Source organism: Typha angustifolia, chromosome 5 (genome assembly GCF_048772165.1).
Source record: "Typha angustifolia cultivar Huaian chromosome 5, ASM4877216v1, whole genome shotgun sequence".
NCBI lineage: Eukaryota > Viridiplantae > Streptophyta > Magnoliopsida > Poales > Typhaceae > Typha > Typha angustifolia.
The window spans coordinates 6,985,065-7,002,084 of record NC_133243.1 but is presented as its reverse complement, the minus strand read 5'-3'; the positions used below and the strand labels follow the sequence as shown (position 1 = coordinate 7,002,084).

Here is a 17,020-nt window from a genome sequence, read left to right as displayed (position 1 = left end):
TATTATTTTTCTTGTGCAATTAGACTTGATATCTTATTCTTATGCTCTTGAATAAATATAGAGTTTATGTTAAAAGAGTCGTTACTCTATTCTGGGTCATCTCTTCTATGTATCAAGATTTTGAATGCCAACTAATTATTATCACTGGACGCTTATCTCTTTCACCATATGATTAATTAACACTCAATTGTTAGCTTTCGCTAATAGTTCTTTTTTCTATCTAAAAATTTAGATAGAGAATATATAAATATTCTCAATTTTATGCCACTTAAGCTTTCACATAAAGATTGCTTGTCGTGGTCTTAGCTCTGGCCACGGTCAGACTGTTTGATGCTAAACAGTTTAGGTTTCAACTGAACCTATTCTATACCATGGTGTGTTATCTTTATTAGGGCTTTAGATTTTATAGGTCATTGCTTCAATGTTTCGTGATACCCCCCTTGATTAAAGAGAAGCTAATGCTAGCCTATAAAATTTAGGTGATTCGAGTGTTTATCATTTTGAATTTATTTGTCCTTGGTTTGATGCTTATTTTTCTTATAGTGCTGGTAGAGGGGGCTCTCTAAGATATCCCTCTTTTTCATTGTGTATTAATAGTATATCTCTTTCCTACGCTATAAAAGAATGTTTTAGTCACGTGTTACTAAAATGGAGTCATCAGGTGATTTTATTATTATGATTACTGAATTTTGTCACCGATGAGCCTAAAATTTTATCTGAGCTTATTTTTTTATTGAGTATTCGGTCTATCAAAACTCATGCCATTATACTTATTTTTAGAGCATCGTTCTATTTCCTCTTTTTTTTAATTATCTTATCTCTCTTTTCTTTTTCTTGTATTGAGTTATAACCAGTCCACGGACTTTCTTGTAAAAAAAAAAAAAAACTCTTACTCGTACCTTTCAGATTATAAAGTCAACAAACTCCTACCAGGATTGATGCTGCAAATTGGATGGAGAAGTTTTGATTAACTTTCTCGGTTCTAAATAAGTATATATATATATATATATTAAAGTCAAAATTTGATTAGTACTTCAATTAAAATATTGTTTTCTTTTTAAATGAGAAAAAAAAAACTTGGTTGTATCCGCACTCAACCGACATTGGAACCCCACAAAATCCGTCACTTCCACATGCTTAGCAGTTAACACGCCGAACTTTTTTATTCAATAGATCAAGCCATACCAACATCCATAAAAAAATTTAAGCTTACATAATTTAGGAGGACGAAAAATGCCATTTCCTAGACATTTAATCATTTAAATAACTAATAAAAGCATCCATAAATTCTTCATTCCATCGCGAACTCCTAAATAGAAATAATCATGGTACTGATACTCTAAAAAAATATATATAGTAGTTTCGTCGTCATCATCATCGTCCTCAGAAGTCCTTGAGCAATTTCCTCACCTGCTCGAGCGTGACAAATAGCACGACGGTGAATGGCCCCTGCCTTGAGACGGTGGGGATGAACCCTTTGTATAACGCCATCACGCCCTCTGCCCTCACCGTCTTCACGGCGCAGTCGATGGCTCCGGCGTACGGCGGCGCGGCCCCCTTCTCCACTTTCATGTTCATCACCCTCGTCTTCACAACGTCCACCGGGTTGGAGGCCGCTGCTGCCACCACCCCCGCGGCGAAGCTCGCCGCGACGTGGGTGCCCATCCCGTCGGCGCCCCCGTTCGCCAGGATCGCCTCCTTCGCCTGGTCGTACGTCGCCAGCTGGGACGCTGTCACGATCATGGCGCGGTTCACCGTCAGGGATGAGCCGCGCCACAGGCTCGTCACGCCCTCGGCGCGCGCCATGCGCGTGATAGCGTCGCCGACGCCGCGGTAGTTGCGGCGCTCCGCCGCCGGGAGGCGGCCGTCGGCCTGCATCCGGACCATGGCGACGTCGGCCGGGTTGCCGACCGCAGCGCCGATGCCGCCGGCGACGAGGCCAGCGGCGACCTTCAGGTGCAGTGGGAGAGCCGCGCCGTCGCCAGCAGGCGACCACTTCTTCTTCAGGATATCGTACAGCCCCATCCGGGTGGTGGAGTAGAGAGTCTGGCGGAGGACGGTCGCAGAAACGCCGGAGAAAAGCGCGGCTCCGCCCTCTGAGCGGAGGATCTGGGCTCCGACGGCGATGGGCCCAGGCTTAGGCATCGGCGGCGGAGCTGGAATCGCCATGGTTGAGCCGTTGTGCAAAGCAAGCGCAGGACGGAGCGGGGGGGTTAGCGTTTCCCCCTGGAGCTGCATCCGGACCTTGATCAGATCAAGGGGGTGGGTAGAACACCCGGCAATGATCGACGCGATGCCTCCCTCGACGAATCCTTTCAGACCCATCTTTACTTTCCCCCAAATAATCCAAAAAAAAAAAAGCTTCCTTTGATCTGGACTACCTACTCGAAATCTCAAACAAAACAAGGAGAATACAACAGCAACCACTACCAATTGGAGCTGGGGTTCATCTCACTGGAGACCAGGAGATGGGAGTGGAGGGCGAAGGCTATCGACGAGGAGTGTGGAACGCTGGTTCGCTGAGACATATGCCGGCGTTTGTATCTATGGTTTGGAGTACGAGCTGTAGGAAGAGGATGAGGAGATTTATTTATAGGGAGAGGAGGAGGAGGAGAAGAGAAGGGGGGAAAGGAACAGGAAATAGAGGGGGGGAAGGGAGGGCTCGGACTGGTGAAGGTTCGATGCTGAATACGAGTTGAATTAGTAGTGGAATAGTGGGTGTCTTTTCTCTCTCTCTCTAGAACGTGGGGTGACTGAGCTTGACGCGGAAACCCTAGTTTTGGGGTTTCGAATATCTCGGAGTTGAGATGATTGTAACCGTCAGATTTAGGTGGGTGGAGGGATCCGACGGTATTCGATGTGCCGGTATGGGTTTGGTTCACACAATGGTGTGGCTCTTGAATTACTTGGATTCCTGGCTACTAGTAGTGCTCCGTAGGTCCCACAAAGTTTTAAGTATGGAATTTGATTTTATTTTTTAAAATATTGGAGGAGTAAAATGCGCGTCTATTTGAGGCCTCAATACTATGGGTCCCAGTGTGAATTAATATGCCAGGGAATTAATTCGCTCACAACTCTATCCACGTGTCAGGTGGGAATTGCCCCGATTGCGATATCACCGATGCGCCTCCACGGACCGCTCGTTTTTGGTTCAGCGAACCTGACGACCGGATCGGAGCGTATGGGTGGAGAGGAGGGAGGACGTCTCAACGACGAACCTTCGTGTCCCTTCGCCTTCCACGTGTCCACCATGATCTGGCATATCACTTCCTTGTCCGACGCAAAGAGGGCAACCTTTGCTTCGCTGGCGCGTATCATCGTTACCGTGCGCCGCGACGACTCGCTCATTTATTTCGTGTGGACTCATTCCTTGGCATTTGGCAGCTAATTCCATTATTCCACGCAGTGTAAAAGGTACTCCTTCGATGGCGTAAATTTAGAACTTTAGACTCCAAATTTCACGGAAAAAACTTTGATGCCAAAAGCCACCAATGTCGGTTGGAGTCAACTTTATGTGTGCCTTTTAGTTTCTAGATCCATGTCTTCTAATTTCTCGAACTTAGGTGGGTGGCTAATATACGACTTTTGGTTCTTCTTCAGAATAGTAAAAGAGAATAGTGAATTGCTCTTCTATTTTGAATAAGAGAGAAGGATTTAAAAAAGAAGAAGAAGAAGAGGGATGTACTTCAAATTTAAGCATTTAGCCTTGGCTTAAAGTTTGGTATAGTTATGTGCTTACATTTAATACGAGAATAAATTAAAATCAAGGTAAATTACACGAAAAAGTTTGCCTGAACCAGATTTGCAGCTTTAGGGCCCTGATAAACTCACTTTCTTAATTAATACAAGAAACAAATGGATGATTAGTATAATATATTATACTTGAAATGCTTAGGAGCAACAGAACTAGCTCGCTTAAGAAATGAGCAACTACTATGAAATGAGATTACCAGATGACATCATGAGCTAGTCCTGTTCTTATTCGCTTAGCAACACACCAAACCATCCATACAATAAGCAGGAACTAGGAGTTTTTCCAGAGAAAGTAGACAAACAGTACAATTCCAGAGAGTATTTCTTCTCACTGGATGCTGAGAACTTCGATCTCGAATACCAGAACCGAGTTGGGCTGAATTCCCCATGCTGGAAATCCACTAGCTCCATAAGCATAATCTGGAGTGCACTGTGAAACCAGTGGAGATGCCACCATATAGCAAGTCAGTACGTTAGAAAATAAGACATCTTGCATGTCATAGTTTTGATTAGCTAATAGTAGTTCCACATGGCAAATGGGGAAAAAAGAGATAAGAATTAGTTCCACCAGATAGATGCCACATAGGCTCCAACACGAAATTTAAGAATAATTAGAACAGATATTCTGATGGCTTTAGACGCACTAGGGATCTTTATGGGCTGCCTCAGTGAGCAGCTCGTTGCGGCACAATTCACTTTACTTCAGCCCCAGTCACAACAAATTACATTAGGACATCCAAACAAAAGCTTTTCCACGTCAAAATGGTTTTTGGTATATGATTATATGCAAATCAATCATAGAACAAATTGTGGAACCTTGCCAGGGCAAATTTTGCCAAGAGAGTGTCTGTTATGCATTGTGTATTGAGTTAAGAGGTCAAAGGAGTGAAATGAACTAGAGATCCATTTCACTAAGAAACAGACACAAGCATGTAACAAGTCTGTAACAAGCATCAAAATAAGCATAAAAAAAGGATCATGAATAATCCGACACTTGGGCAACTTATACAATGAACAGGTTGCCATGTTAAGTGTAAGCAAGCTTACAGAGTTTGAACACAACAGAACAAATTTTAGAGGAGTATGAAAGCTACCTGAAGACGGGCAGCTTCTCCGAGTTGCATGTCCATCACTCCCTCATCCCATCCTATAACAGAAAAGCATCCATTTAGGTATCTATATGACATTCAAAGGCATGACATGCCAAGTTATGAAAGAACATATTAGATACACTCAAAATTGTCAATGTGACCCTGCGCATATTATCCTTGATTTATATATGAACATCACTCTTGAAGTTGTTGATCTTCAAATATTGTTCTTGAACTTCACCAAAATTATATGTCAATTCTGTGATACCATAACATAATAAATAAGAATAAACTAACAATATTAGGACTCACAATACTATAATTTAGTTGTAGGATCTCCACTTTGGAAGAAATAGAAAGCTCGTTATGGCTTCTTTCCTCAACATTCATCTATTGACAAGATTTTGTAAAAGTTGTTTGCCCATTTTGACAATTACTCATCACAGATCTGAAAGTTCATGCTGCTCCAATATCTGAATCTCAAATTCAGATATAGAGTCCACAGAAAATTTTATTAAGGTCCTTAAAGAATTATTTGTTTATCTAATATTCAGGATAATTTTCTTCTAAATAATGCAGGTCGATACTTCTAGCATTATATTCTTTCAGCTATCTGCTCATGTATTTTCAAAGGATTAGTAATACTTAATAAAAATAGAAAGGAGATGCTACAAAGGCAATGTTCTATACTTCTATTGACAACATCATAAGACATGGGTAATGAAGATCCTGCAAGAAATCAAGGCAAAGACCATGGAGAAGATTAACCCACCAACCAAAAATGCATATTCCATAAAAAAACAATCTGTCTATGATGATATGTACATCGAAGGTACAACAACATCATCTCAATTTTCATGTTAACCAAGTAAAACCACATTCGGGATTACCTTTTATAACTGAACCCAAACCAATTTTAAAAGTGAATGGCTTCTGCCCAGGGTCTTTAGTGCTGAAATATGCAAAGACAGTGTTATCACTTAATATCCATACATGGTACAGATTATTTTCAAACAACAAAGTAGATTTTGATAATTTTATCGAGAAAAGCAGGAGGAAAGAACCTTTACCTCCAAAACTTTTTCGAGAGATCACGATCCTTTCCTGCATATGGCACAGTTAAAGAATAAGTATCACATTATAACAAGAACCATATTAAAGAAACTCATAAACTAAATTATTACTTCTTAAGTTTTACTTGCATAGCATATTCTTTAAACTTAATCAAAAACAACTTTTTTTCTTTAAAACAAATGCCCTAAGGCTCAGTTTTTTTTTTCAACGTTTAAGAGTCTGAAGGCTAGACAAAGGAACAACCCTCCCTAAATATAGAAGTACTTAGGTCCTACTAAGCTTTAGCCAACGTACTAAGCTGTTTAGTCTAGACTTTGAGTCATGTATGTTGTCGAGTTATTGCTCTGAACTAAATACTATCAAGACATCCCTCCAAATTGCCGTATTGTCAAGCTGTCTCTACAAGCTATTGTCCTGCCGAGCCATCAACCAAGCCATCAGACCAAGTTACCAAATAATTATTTGGGGCAGGAGTTGACCACTTAGACCTTTGTCGCTCGGGAGGTACCTACCTACCTACCAACTTTACAAGAGTTGGGTTTTCCCTGAGGCTCAGTTTCAAATTGAAACTCAACAAATATACGCCCTGCTTTAGCCATGGATAGCAGCAAATATAAAAGTTCCAACAACCTACAACCAGCCCCAACAAAAGCTAGTAGCCTAAGTACACTATTAACAGAAAAACAAAAGTTTCACAACCATCACACAAACAGCACGAGCTAAACTGCAACGGTAGCACACGAAAGAACTGGGGAACAATTTAACCAAGTAAAAATAAACATGACGAGAGTGAATAGATCGATCCATTTACGAAGATCGAACACAATCTAGCTGATTTAGCTGAGCTGCCTAACGATCTAAGACATCGAAGCTCATGAATCCAGAAATAATTAGGGATATAGAGCAAACAAGTACCGGATGCATGATCTGTGGGTGAAACTTGGAAATTTTATCCTAAATTTGGTGGACTAAATAAGTCGAACGGGGAGAAGCGGAGAAGAAATGGAACGGACCAAATCCGGTGCAGTGAACGGTGACGGTTTGGCCCCTGACGGGCTTTGGGCCATTGCCGGCTCTCAAGAGTTGCTTCTCGATGCCCATTGCTCTCTGCTTCTGTGCTCGATCTTGGCTTCTGCGGCTACGGGTGCCGATGTCTGTGGAAGAGAAGGTTAGGGCTAGAAATAGACTAATAAATCCGTTCGGGCTCCGTCAGATCCATTTGTTAAACCCTCTCAATTACTAGAGGAAGTTATATATCACTATTTTTTATTTTTATTTTTATTTTTTGACCCTCAATTACTAGGGAAGTGAAAGTTACTAGAGAAAACTTTCTTTAAAAAATAGATTTATTATTACATTTTTAGCCCTCAATTATGACTTTGTATCAATTTTAACATTAAAAAAAGATTTTTTTTTTTCTTGAATTACCTAATTATATCACTATTTTTTCAAAAAAATATACTTACTAAATAGATGGATAAAAATATTTATTCTCTCTTTCTTTCAATGGTGAAAAGTATGGAGTGAAATATCGGTGAATTTTGAAAGAATTAAAAAAAAATTATTTAAAGCTTGATATTTAGATAAGCACATTTTTAGAGGTAGAATAAAGTAGAAAATGTTAATCTTTTTTCATAATATTAAAGTTGCTATCTTTCACATGTTTAGAGAGTAATCATAATATGATACGAATTCAACATCGAGCGATTCAGACGGAGTTCAAACATTATTAAATTAAATTAAGGTGTTAGAACGCTTTAACGATCTGCTGCCCTTGGATTATGACGTTCTAACGTCATTGAATGAAACCACTCTCGATTTAGGTGTTCAAATGCTTCGATGAATTACGGCCCTTGAATTCTGGTGTTTTGTTGGTCGGGCGTTCGGCCTCGATGAAAGTTGTTCTTATGTTTCACTATCCAAAGGTTGTTTTGTAAGGCGTTTGACCACAAGAGTCTGGTACCAAAAGTTTATTAAAAATAGTAAACTACTAATATTATGATCACTATATTTGACCCAGTGAACCTATGTGAGGTGATCCGACTAAGCTCAGATCACACCAGCTAAGGCCCCTAACTAATAGAACTCAATCATATCGATAGGTAGTTGAATTATAGGCGGAACTATGATTTATTTTCGAAGGGGGAGGAGGCAAAATTACTAAGTCACATATATATAAAAAAAAAGAATGCTGATACTGTGATTTGTTTTTTTCCTTCTGAAAATGTCTTTTATTCTCCTCAATTTCTATTTGACAAATTCGAATAACAATAAGTAAATATTAAAACAAACAATTATACAAGTTACTCAACTCACATAGCATTCACGTAATTAAACCGTAATTAAGCATTTGATTGTTGTTAGTGATGCTTATGTTTCTTCTTTCTTTAATTAAGTTTTCTCTATTTGTATGCGAGAAGCTGTTAGAGAGTTAGAAAATATTTACCCATATTTAATTTTAGGTTTAATTGACTTTAAAAATATTGTATCCCATATAATCGGAATAAAAGTATTTAAATATTTAGTTGGACCCCATATAATAGGACTAAAATTTTTAGATAATTAGGTAGACTCCACTCCTATAAAATTAGATGGAGTTCACCTTAACTTTTCAATCACATGTAGCTAATTAATCTAACTAAAATCGATTAATAACAAAAAGAAAAGGTAAAATTGACTTTGAGTTGTTAACAATTTATAAATTTGCAGGTTATTCATAAACCATGCACTTTTAAGCTATACATGCTAAGAATCTACAGCAAGATGATGGTGATTATTATAATCACGATTGATGACGATGACGATGGAAATTGATCAAAAGTACTATATGTTTTGATTTCATTATAGTTTAAGTATTTATGATTCGAATAATTTTTTATAAATTTAATCCTTAAAAACATCTAAAATTTAAATTACTCATCATTTTATACTAAAATTGATAGCTGAGGAAGAGTAGAGGAGTAAGTTATCTAATAACACTTTAGTCATACTCTTACATTTGTTTAGTTGCTAGAAAGTGGAGTTCAATAAAGTGTTTCAATACAGCACAGTGAAACTATTTTTTATCGATAAGAAAGTTATTTATTTAATTAACTTTCTTCCCTCACTTTTTAGCAACTAATTAATCCAAACTAACATTGAGATGTTTTTAAAAATTAAATTCATAATACAGTGGGTTAATAAATATTATTAAGATATAATATAAACGATAATAAAGACAAAATATTGAGTATGTTTGATTAATTTCCCAATAAAAAGACCATCTATTTTTCCTAAAATTAAACAGCACAAAAACTAGAAACTGAGCGCATATGGCCAAATTCAAAATCCCATCTCTTTGATAAGTGATAACCTCTCCGCAGTGTCTATCCGTTGATCCAAGTTGCGCTTGGCGGCACTCCAAATCTCGTCTCTCGAGTCTCGAGTCTCCTTCATCCAGCTGTCACCTTGCCATACGTGTTCAACATTCTAACCACAAGCTTTTAGAAAGTATCGGGCTTAGGTGGCAATCCCCTTCCCATTATCTTGGCACTGGCCCCCATTTATTATATCTCTATCCAATTGACCAGATTAGCCTCCCCCCAATCTCGCTGTACCAAGGCCAAGTACAGACGGCAGCCTCCTTAACCAACCCTTAGAGCCGTACCTCGCTTCTTCCTCATACGTGGCACTTCACTACTGGCGTAAGGACGTCATTCCTACTTAATTAGTACACCTGATTAATTCCATTCTCCGCCGTACCCAACCACCTTGTCCATAAGTAGGACCATCGTAATCTCTCGTGAGGATGCGCGCATAATAGTTTCCGTGCGACATCCATCGTTGCCGTTCATTTACGGGCAGATGCATTGCATGTATAGAATCCTCTATGCGAGTGCAGATACAGTGAACCCATCCTTCCCCCCTCCCTCACGAACTCCGCCTTTCAAAAAAGGCATTTAAATCCACATCGCTCTTCCTCTTCCTTCTTAGCTGCATAAAATTCCGAGATCCGATCCAACTCGAGCACTGATAAGCCTAGGCTTTGATCCTTCTCCGCCATGCCTGCTCTCCGTCGAGTTCCTCTGCCGTCTTCTACCTCCGGCGCTGAGGCCTTTGTGGAGTTCTCCCGGAACCCCAAGGCGGCTCTCAAGGTGAGCGAGCTCTTGTGCTCTGTTCCATTTTTTCTTTCCCTCTTTGATCTTTTCTGGCGTCGGAGTGTTTGAGAGTTGGATTCTGAGCCTTATTGTGGTTAGATCTCTCCTTCGCTGTTGATACTGGGGAAATCACGCAGCGCGCGCTCGAGTGTTTCGCTATCCATCGAGTAAGTTTTGTTATCTAATTTGATGGTGTGAATTTTTTTATGTTTGGTAGAACTTTGATCTTTCAAGCATAATTCTTCAGTGCAGGAAGTAAAATATATGCACACAGAGATTAATTTCTTAACAATGATATCTGTATTCTATACAACCCCCAAATCTAGAAATTTCGAAGTGTGCGTAAACTAAGTTGAACTTGACCTCTTTGTAAGTTCATCACAAAAACAGAATAAGCACCTTATTTCGATAGCTCCTCAATAGCAACTAAATCAATCTATCTCAAAATTGTGCATGCTAAGTCCCAGAATATATGAATGGCTGTATGGGATTCATTTTGGGTTGCAATTATCCTTGGAGATTACAGAGGTAGGTTTTTTCCAATAAAGTGACCCTGAAATTTTTTTCTCGGTCCATTTTAAATAATTGTATATGCCCTTATGATGTAATATTTTGTTTACTTTATGAACATTTTGCACATGAGCAGAAGGCATTACATTTGCAGGAGAAAACCTACCTATGTAACAAAGGCTTCAAAAGACCCTCTTGGCTCCACGAAAGAACTTAGACTTAGTGATCCAAAATTAGATGAGAAAGATCAAGTTCTTGATCCATTTGAGGAGATGAAACATAGGTTCCTGGATTTCAAAAGGCAAAGATATTTGTAAGTGGAATCACACTCTTATCTACATTACTTGAAAGAAATTGCAATCTCTTTGATTGATCAAGATTATGCCATGAACAGGGAAAATCCAGTCCACTATCAAAATCTTGCTCAAGCACAAGCACCAAAGGTATACAACAAACTAGAATCATTGTAACCATACTTACTCAAGTCCTCTTGACTTGGAATATTATTTTGGCACCTTCATCATCTTATTACCTATTCATTTATCCTCCTGGACTACTACCTCGATTCGAGCCATCTTGAACCCAATATTCTAGATACACCAATACACTAATACGCTTCAGGCAGTGGAAAGAAATCTACTCACATCTCCATATCCAATAAGCAATGGCAACGGGGCACTTTTACCTGGATCTGAACCCATTTTGAATCTAATATGTTGTGTTAGATTTAAGGGATAATCACAACATGGTTCTAGTAACCATATACTACATAACTTTATGTTTAAAGTTAAACTCGGTTATTGTTTTAAAACCAAATTGAGTAATTCTGATCAAGGCTTATGGCAGTCTAGTACCCTCCACTATTAATTTAGACTTTTCAGGTTGTTAGAGATTCATAATAAGGTGCTCTACTGTTCTTTCTCAACTGACAGTTTTAAGTGCAGTTCATGGTAATTGCATGTGCAGACTCTAGGGTCTGCCCTTCCTATATTTTGGGATTTCAACCTGGAGAAGCGTTTACAGTTCGGAACGTGGCAAATTTGGTTCCACCATTTCAGGTAGATAAATATATAAACATGTTTAGGCCTACACATCCATAAGTATATCTTACTTATATATTATGACATACAATATCTATGCATATAATATCTGGGTCACTGTAAGTAATCGAAAAAGTGCATTTTGTCTGTTGAAATCAAATGCATATTTAACTCATACTATCTTGCAGCATGGAGCCTCAGAGACTAGTGCAGCACTCGAGTTTGCTGTAAATACTCTAGAGGCAAGTGAACTTTACACTATATTTTGACAGACTTGGGTGAATATGAATGTGCATGAATCCCCTGAAATTGGAATATCTGTTGCTTTATGCAGGTTCCAAATATCTTGGTTGTTGGCCATAGCCGTTGCGGGGGTATTCAGGCTCTTATGAGTCTAAAAGATGACGCTAGTTCTAGGTAACCATATATCTACTACCCTCGCTTAGTTTTTTTTGCTTTATTCATCTCTTTTTGAGTTTCTTGCAGATTAACATTTACGTTTTCTTTCTGCTGTATTTACATCTGTCACAAGCTTTATCAAAGATTGGGTTTTCATTGGAAAGAGTGCAAGATTAAGCACGAAAGCTGCAGCTGGAAATCTCAGCTTTGAAATGCAATGCACACATTGCGAGAAAGTAAATTCTCTCATCTTTACAGAGGCATAAGTTTGTGTAGGCTTTCATCTGGCTGTATAGATATGCTTGTAAATGCTCAGTTATATTACTAGGTAGTCTAGGTAGTCTATGCTTCGAAATTCCTACCGTGAATAACCAGAGCTTAATTTATTCTTGTACTACATCTTTCAGCTAGTGTTCTTATTATGCACGATATATTTGATTTATCCCAGGAATCAATCAGCGGCTCACTGCTGAACTTACTGACGTACCCATGGATAGAGAAAAGGGTGACCGAAGGAAAACTTTTGCTTCATGGAGGTTACTACGACTTTATCAATTGCACATTTGAGAAGTGGACACTTGTTTACAGGAAAGGATTGGAAGGTGGCAGTAAATACGCAATTAAAAATCGATCTTTGTGGTCCTGAAATGTCTCTCTGAACATCAACCTTAGTATATACTTGCTGCCTTGAATTTGTACCCTAACCAGTTCCAGTGTGGTTGTATTCTTTCTTTCCTATTTTATAGTGAATCCTCCTAAGTGTAATCCCCTGTTCAGACTATTTCCACATATAAGATCTGTTATTAATATTGTGTCAGATGTCGTACGTATACTTGACGACTAGACCTGATGTTCTAGATTGTCTTTTATTACTGCTGTGAGTAATTGATATGGGTTCTAAAAATGGGAAAAGTGGTCGCTGACTTTTCTGAACTCATAGAATTCTCCATGGTTACTGCGCAAATATCTTTACATTCAATTTCTGCAATCGTTCATCCTGTTCGATCTGCTGCCTCCAAATATTGCAATAATCCACTAATCTGCAAACACTCTTTTAACTTAAATAAAACAAGGCTATGCATGCAGTCTTACCCTATTGAAGGAAAGAAGCCTTGTCCTTATTTTTGTGTTCTTTCTTTAGGGGACTTGCAATTTGATTTCAGCTAGTTGTTCTTTAGTGTACACTAGAGCTCATTATTATAAATCAAAAAATAAAAATGCAATTTAAAGTTGCAAAAGGCCCCGTTTTTTAGGAGACTATTTTTATTGCCTGCAATATCTCACATTAAACTTAATACCAGACCAAATTATGCTGTTGACTGGATCCTATAACTAAATCTGATGACCTGGTCGTGTCAAATATGCATCTGATAAATGATTCAAGACAGAAATATTTGTCTAGCCATTTCAGTGCGATTAGATCATGCATAATTAACAATCAAAATCCAATCAGTTGCCACCCAACTGCACGGCCCAAAACACGGTATAAAGAAAAAGACAGACAACTAGAATATGTATTCACCTACGCTATGATAGTTATAATATTGAAGAAAATTCTGATTTGGCACTTCAATTATAACTATAGTTATAAAGCCTAAGAAAGAACTAATACATGTGCATTCCAAGGCAGAGGAACTATTAACAAGGCAATAAATGACCTGGAAGTCCTACTTCTCACCAAAGCCGTTATTGAAACCTAAGTCTTTTAGCTGGGCCTTGATCAATGATTGGATCCATTGGAGGAAGCTGTGCCTCAGATGGTTGCTGGTCTTCAGGACCTTTCTCTGATTCTGATGTTGGTGGAGGCACATAGCCCTCTGGAAATGGCGGCGGGGGAGGTGCAGGAGGAAGCTGGATGAGATAAATCGGCAAAAGTCAAGCATCAGTTAAGAAAAAAGTATGGGGGAAGTGGGAACTTCTAATGCATGAACGTCTAATATGCGACCAAGGAGAAGACCCTACAAGGCAATTGCTTTGTCTGATTATCCCTAGAATTAAAAGGAAGCCAAATATAAGTCAGAAGTTTGGCCAGTTGTATCCAAAATAACATAAGGTTTAACATAACTAGTATACACACAGAGTTAAATGCAGACTATCATTTCTCTATTTGTAGATAAAAATAGGAAAGTTGATATATATTCAAGTTACAAGTAATTAGTACTGTAATCTGTCATCTTTTAAAAACCATGTCAAAGGAACTACTTGCCCCAATTGCGTAACAATATTATAATACCTTTCGTTGCAATGACATGAGAATATGATCAACTCGTTTTAATTCCTTAATGTCGATTGTCTCCTTTGTGGTCTTTGATTCAGAACTGCCTGCTTCACTTTCAGCTTCGGCTGCAACAGAAAAAAATGTGACATGGAATTTCAATTGCAAAATTCACTAAAGCAAGAGTGCTGCTTTGCTGCTAAGGTGAAACATGTGACATAGTGTATACCAATAAATAACATATATGGTTTATATTTCGCACTACAAATAAGAAGGGCAAGACCTAATTTTGTAGTTCCAAAGCATGAATACTAGCATTTAGAGTCTTAGAAAACGTAAAATGATCTTCTTAGATGGTAAAGCGTCCTTTAGATTTCTCGTTTTGGTTGCTGCTACTATCCTGTCTAAATGTCCTATCATCATGCCCATGGCCTAATAGACATCTAAAAACATTTACTTATGTGGATATTTCTGCATAGCAAATTCTTATGGTAGGAGTTAAGGGTTGCTCCTGCACAAGTTTTTGTAGCAGGTTGAGTCGTGGAAATAACCTGTCAAGTAACTAGGGCAACGCTATGTCATGCCTTGCCACCCTGCATTGATGGACTTGGCACAAAGGATGCCTTGTCTATTTTCTTAGTTGAAACTGAGACAGATGTTTAACAAATAATGTGTAGACTAGGTTCATCTACAAAATCTTACGACCCAGTTTGTTTTCTGTTTTTTTATATTTATATTATAAAATGTTTCTAAGGTTATATATATGAACTACACATCTTTAGGAAGCTATAGTTTTCCCAAGAGAATAAAACCTCTGACGATATCCTGCCTGCCTTCATATAACCCTACTCGACAGGAAAAGGCTATTTGGACGTAATGAGTAGTAACAAATATAGAGAACCTATAAGAAGGTATAGAAGTATTGACAAAGAAAAATCTTAAAGACAAATTACCGGGTCCTATTTTTTCCAACTTTGAGGCTGCTGTAGTAAAAGCCTTTGATATGTGATAGAGAGCCCTACCCTGCAAGAGTATAGATTGATTTTAATAGAGGAAATTCCAAAACCAATTTTAAAGGACTTTATGTAAGTAAAGCTTTTAGCATCACCATATAGCCTACATGAATTGCATCACACTATTGTGCTACTTGAATCAAACTTCCGACTGTTTTTTTAACTTTGGATATTATGTTTGCAGTTGAAAAAATACTAAAGCATCATAAAATCCCTTCATGGCCACTTACTCAACAATACCGTAGTAGTGTGAATAAGTATACCACACAATTCTACGAAGTCTTACCATGATTTTGCAGTATGAATCAAAATAAGTTTGCATGTATAAGGCTGTCTTTAACCTGGTACAAAAGATGTTTAATATTATTGAGAAGATATTTGACTTGATTCTATATATTGATTTAGCAGTATGGGTCAAAAGAAGATTGCATATTATCAGGGAGTCACAATGCTCTCTCTTTCTGCTACCCTTATTTCTAATGATCAAAATTACAATCAGCCTCAAGTTCTTTTTGTTTCAACTTTCAAATGGGATTAGTACCACGGACCCCTAGCATTGTCAAGATTACAACAAATTACCTTGGATCAAATGAAAGATAAGATATCCAACTGTTAACCCCTTGTTTCCATTGTATCATATGAAGCTTTCTATAATCCATGTATTGGTCGAATACTCAATTCAATAAGAGTTGTTAACTACAATCTACTTCTCATATCAAGAGATGTCATTAGTAATTTCGTACAATCAACAAATTCTATAGAGTAATCCATCTAGCTGCAAGAAGATCATCCCACTGTAACTCTCTTATGTTACCATTTCAATATATAATCCATCAGCAACCATGAAGATTCGATCATTGCAAAGTAGAAGAGAAAGTAAACTCACGATGCGAGCTGCGAAGACATTGCAGAGCTGCGGCGCCTGGTAGATCGAACCATCGAGAATATAATACGTGAGCATCGGGTTCACTTTCTCCGGCCCATCCCTCTTCTGCTTCCGCATCACAAACAAGTGCGGCTCCATCACCTCGCTCAGCATAAACTCAACACCCGTCATCTTCCTACGAATCACACAAACCCACAAACCCTAATCACATCAAAAAGGAACAAAACCTACGCGCAAAGTTCGATCCAAGATGGGAAGGGGTCCCGAGGGCGTACGAGAGGTTAGAGAGGTCGAGCGGGTGGATGGATCGGGATCGGAGGATCTCGTTGTTGCAGGACCAGTCATAGAAGGGGGAGAGGGCGAAGTAGTCGAAGACGAGGTTACGATCGAGAGGGTAGGTGTTGAGCCAGAGCTGGTCGCGGAAGCAGATCCCGGTCATGTCCGTCCCTGGCGGCGGAGGAAGTCCGGGATTGTTGCCTCCATCGAGGTTAGGGTTCGCCGCCGGTGGAGGAGGAGGCTGGGATGTAGGAGGCACCGGTGTCGCCGCCATCGCCGTCGTGCCTCAGGACAGACAATGCGGGCGAAGTGGCCGTGTCGGGATAAAATGCCGTGTTGCCGACCCACAAATTTGTTTCAGTTATAACTTATAAATAAGGGGGGGAATTTTTCACCGGTTATAGCGGGATAAAAGTTAAAGTTCTAATTAACACCGTGTTTATTTATCTATTTACTTTTCTTTTTTTTCCCTTTTGGTATCTCAGACTCTCAGATCAATTAATAGTCCTACAACATGAGGTTCTTTGACTATCTGACCACTGTCTATTTACCATAGCAAGCTGAGAATTTGTCCGAGAAATGAGATTTAATGCAATTGGATAGATAGAGCAGTCATAGTAACGATAT

General features: G+C 38.8%; 4 protein-coding genes across 6 annotated transcripts; 1 reads left to right on the top strand and 3 right to left on the bottom strand.

Moving 5' to 3' along the window:
• Nucleotides 1–1,137: 1,137 nt before the first annotated feature.
• LOC140759979 (mitochondrial uncoupling protein 5-like) lies at nt 1,138–2,593 on the bottom strand. The gene has a single exon (XM_073096727.1). It carries the CDS (start codon nt 2,323–2,325, stop codon nt 1,384–1,386), a length of 942 nt encoding a protein of 313 aa, XP_072952828.1. The 5' UTR covers nt 2,326–2,593; the 3' UTR covers nt 1,138–1,383.
• Nucleotides 2,594–3,915: 1,322 nt separating this feature from the next.
• Nucleotides 3,916–7,136, bottom strand: LOC140759980 (peptidyl-prolyl cis-trans isomerase FKBP12). Its single transcript, XM_073096728.1, has 5 exons — nt 6,932–7,136; nt 5,915–5,948; nt 5,735–5,796; nt 4,848–4,900; nt 3,916–4,183 (listed from the first exon to the last, which is right to left on the bottom strand). The coding sequence occupies exons 1-5, from the start codon at nt 7,017–7,019 to the stop codon at nt 4,082–4,084; spliced, it is 339 nt and encodes a 112-aa protein (XP_072952829.1). The 5' UTR covers nt 7,020–7,136; the 3' UTR covers nt 3,916–4,081.
• A 2,704-nt stretch (nt 7,137–9,840) lies between these two features.
• LOC140760517 (beta carbonic anhydrase 5, chloroplastic-like) lies at nt 9,841–12,820 on the top strand. 3 transcript variants are annotated; one of them, XM_073097507.1, is made up of 9 exons: nt 9,841–10,051; nt 10,154–10,221; nt 10,701–10,877; nt 10,959–11,007; nt 11,509–11,622; nt 11,793–11,846; nt 11,939–12,021; nt 12,137–12,239; nt 12,452–12,820. In XM_073097507.1, exons 1-9 carry the CDS (start codon nt 9,959–9,961, stop codon nt 12,647–12,649), a joined length of 939 nt encoding a protein of 312 aa, XP_072953608.1. In that variant the 5' UTR covers nt 9,841–9,958; the 3' UTR covers nt 12,650–12,820. The 3 variants fall into 3 exon arrangements, with proteins under 3 accessions (XP_072953608.1, XP_072953609.1, XP_072953610.1); XM_073097508.1 differs by having other exon boundaries at nt 9,846–10,051; nt 10,719–10,877; XM_073097509.1 differs by lacking the exons at nt 9,841–10,051; nt 10,154–10,221 and adding an exon at nt 10,228–10,582.
• Nucleotides 12,821–13,489: 669 nt separating this feature from the next.
• LOC140760196 (mediator of RNA polymerase II transcription subunit 6) lies at nt 13,490–16,750 on the bottom strand. Its single transcript, XM_073097047.1, has 5 exons — nt 16,393–16,750; nt 16,118–16,292; nt 15,172–15,241; nt 14,237–14,346; nt 13,490–13,854 (listed from the first exon to the last, which is right to left on the bottom strand). The coding sequence occupies exons 1-5, from the start codon at nt 16,665–16,667 to the stop codon at nt 13,690–13,692; spliced, it is 795 nt and encodes a 264-aa protein (XP_072953148.1). The 5' UTR covers nt 16,668–16,750; the 3' UTR covers nt 13,490–13,689.
• Nucleotides 16,751–17,020: the final 270 nt, after the last annotated feature.